Raw genomic sequence first — 2,236 nt, forward strand, 5'->3', positions numbered from 1 at the left:
GGGGAGGGAGGGGGAAAATGAGCTGACACCAGGGGCTCAAGTGGAAAGCGGGTGTTGTGAGAATGATGAAGTCAACATATGTACTAATGTGCTGGACACAAATGAAATATGTACGGATTGTGATGAGTTGTATGAGCCCCTAATAAAATGACTATTTAATTAAATAAATAAATATGTTTTAAAATGATATATTTGGATTTTCTATAAAAGTAAGCAATGAAATTACCAGTTCATCAAAAATATCTTTTAAAGATGAAACATATATTTACAGCTATTTAAAAATTGGTTAATAAAAATGCCTGGTAATAATCTTCTATTATATTGTATGTCTTCTAACAATCATATATTTCATGTAAACAACTAAATCTAAGTGATATTTTTTACATTTACCTTTTGAAAGTAATTTTACATTATTAGCTTTTCTGTAAGATTTATTTGCCATTTTTTGCACCCTGATACTTCTAACACTGTTGAGAAAAATCAATTCTTGGGTTTAAGATCTTCTCAGCATCTCTAATAAATATTGAGTTATTTAAATAAAAAAAAGAAAGAAAGAGAGAAATTTGAAAGTGACAGAGTCTCAAGGTTGTGTGTGTTTTTAGAATCAGAGTGGTGAACGGAAGTGATTCAAAGCGGAATCTATAAGATGATAAATTGTGTAAAAGATCCAGAATGGCTCATGGCACTCTATGGGACTTGAGCTTTTAACATTTGCTTATTTATTTATTGACGGATGTCAGAAATCTCTCAGGCTTGGGAGGCTGAGAGCACTTACCTTCAATGGTACACTGGTCAGGAACAGGAATCTTCTTCCCCATTTCCATGGCATACGCTTTCACTTTATTGAGGTTCTCCTTTAAATGTAAGTAGAGCTTGTCTTGGGGTCCTACAGGACTTGTGGCTGTCTCTGGCGCTCCTTCCTGGAAGGGCCCCTTAATGGTTTCCGGCACATTCTCTGGTTCTAGATGTTCAACACTGAGGTGGGAAGCCAAAGAGTTTTGCAGCTGTGATCTGTCCATGTCTGCCTTGAAGGATGCTTGGTCCTCTTCTTGGCTAAGTGGGTCTAGTTCTGAAAGAGAGATCCTGGCTGGTGCATCACCAATCTCCACATCGTCCTCATTGTCTGGACTCACACCTTTGGCTAGCCCAGTGTGCAAAGCCAAACTTTTTGACCTATAACACAAACAAGGAGAAGCACAGATGGTTAACGAACTTGAACTGTGATCTACTGACAAGGAAAATAAAGGATAATAGTAGTCAGGCAGAGGGCTCCCGTCATCTAGAGGGGAAACTGAACATTAGCAGAGTTCACAGTGGTACAAGCTGCGTTACCAAGCAGAACTTGGAAAATCGAGTCCACCTTCCAAAACAAAGATGACTAAGCAAGGCCATGGCCAGGCCGGCTGCAAATGCTGGCTTTTTGCAATGCTCTATTTTTCAACTTGTGCACCTGCTTTCTCATCAGAAATCAAGGGACACCTTTGACAGCCAATCTCAATATTGGTACCAACCAAACTCCAAACTTACTACCCCCAAGTCGATGCTGACTCACAGCAACCCTGCAGAACAGGGTAGAGCTGCCCCGGTGAGTTTTTGAGACTGTCCTTGTTTACAGGAATGGAAAGCCCATCCCTTTGTCCATGGAGCAGGTGGTGGTTTTGAACTGCGGACTTTTGGATGGCAACCCAACACATAACCACTATGCCATCACAGCTCCTTCCATATTGGGATCTCCAGATTTAAAAAGCATTTCTTAGAAACGAGTCACATTTACTTTCCATTCATATTTCCCTACTTAAAATAATGCTCCTTAGAACAAATGCAAGTGCCATGGATAACATTTCATTCTGGAAAGGTCAGAATGTGGGGTGGCTATATTGGTAAGATCCTTCCAAAGCAGGCCTATCCCCAGCACAACGGAACTGATAGCGAGCATGAAGTACATACTTAGGAAAACCAGCCAAACACAAGGTATACCTGTTAAATCGAAGGCCTCTCCTTTCTTCCTTAGGAACGTGGCCCAGGCTGTGTCTTCGGAGAGAGCCAGTGGTGGCGCTCTCGGGATTTACTTGCTCTTTAAATGCCTGTGGTTTCACGAGGAGCCTCGCGGGATCATCGTTTTCACCTACGGCAAGCTTGGTCTCTTCCAACTTCTTAGGAGATTCAATTTCAGGGCTGGATTTTCTCCTAAAGGAATAAAAATCATTGCTTTACATGGTGGTCACACATCACCTTC

The 2,236-nt window shown here is 41.1% G+C and overlaps 1 protein-coding gene across 1 annotated transcript in view; it reads right to left on the reverse strand.

The window, feature by feature from the left end:
• VEPH1 (ventricular zone expressed PH domain containing 1) overlaps positions 1-2,236 on the reverse strand; it is a 295,014-nt gene that overhangs the window by 128,298 nt on the left and 164,480 nt on the right. The window contains exons 8-9 of the mRNA XM_004704124.3: positions 1,978-2,187; positions 776-1,173 (exon numbers count right to left, since the gene is read on the reverse strand). Of these exons, the coding sequence (XP_004704181.1) occupies positions 776-1,173; positions 1,978-2,187 (608 nt within the window). The remainder of the gene's footprint in view (positions 1-775; positions 1,174-1,977; positions 2,188-2,236) is intronic.

Source organism: Echinops telfairi, unplaced genomic scaffold (assembly GCF_000313985.2).
Source record: "Echinops telfairi isolate 266 unplaced genomic scaffold, ASM31398v2 ScPeMD7_7420;HRSCAF=8458, whole genome shotgun sequence".
Classification (NCBI taxonomy): Eukaryota; Metazoa; Chordata; class Mammalia; order Afrosoricida; family Tenrecidae; genus Echinops; species Echinops telfairi.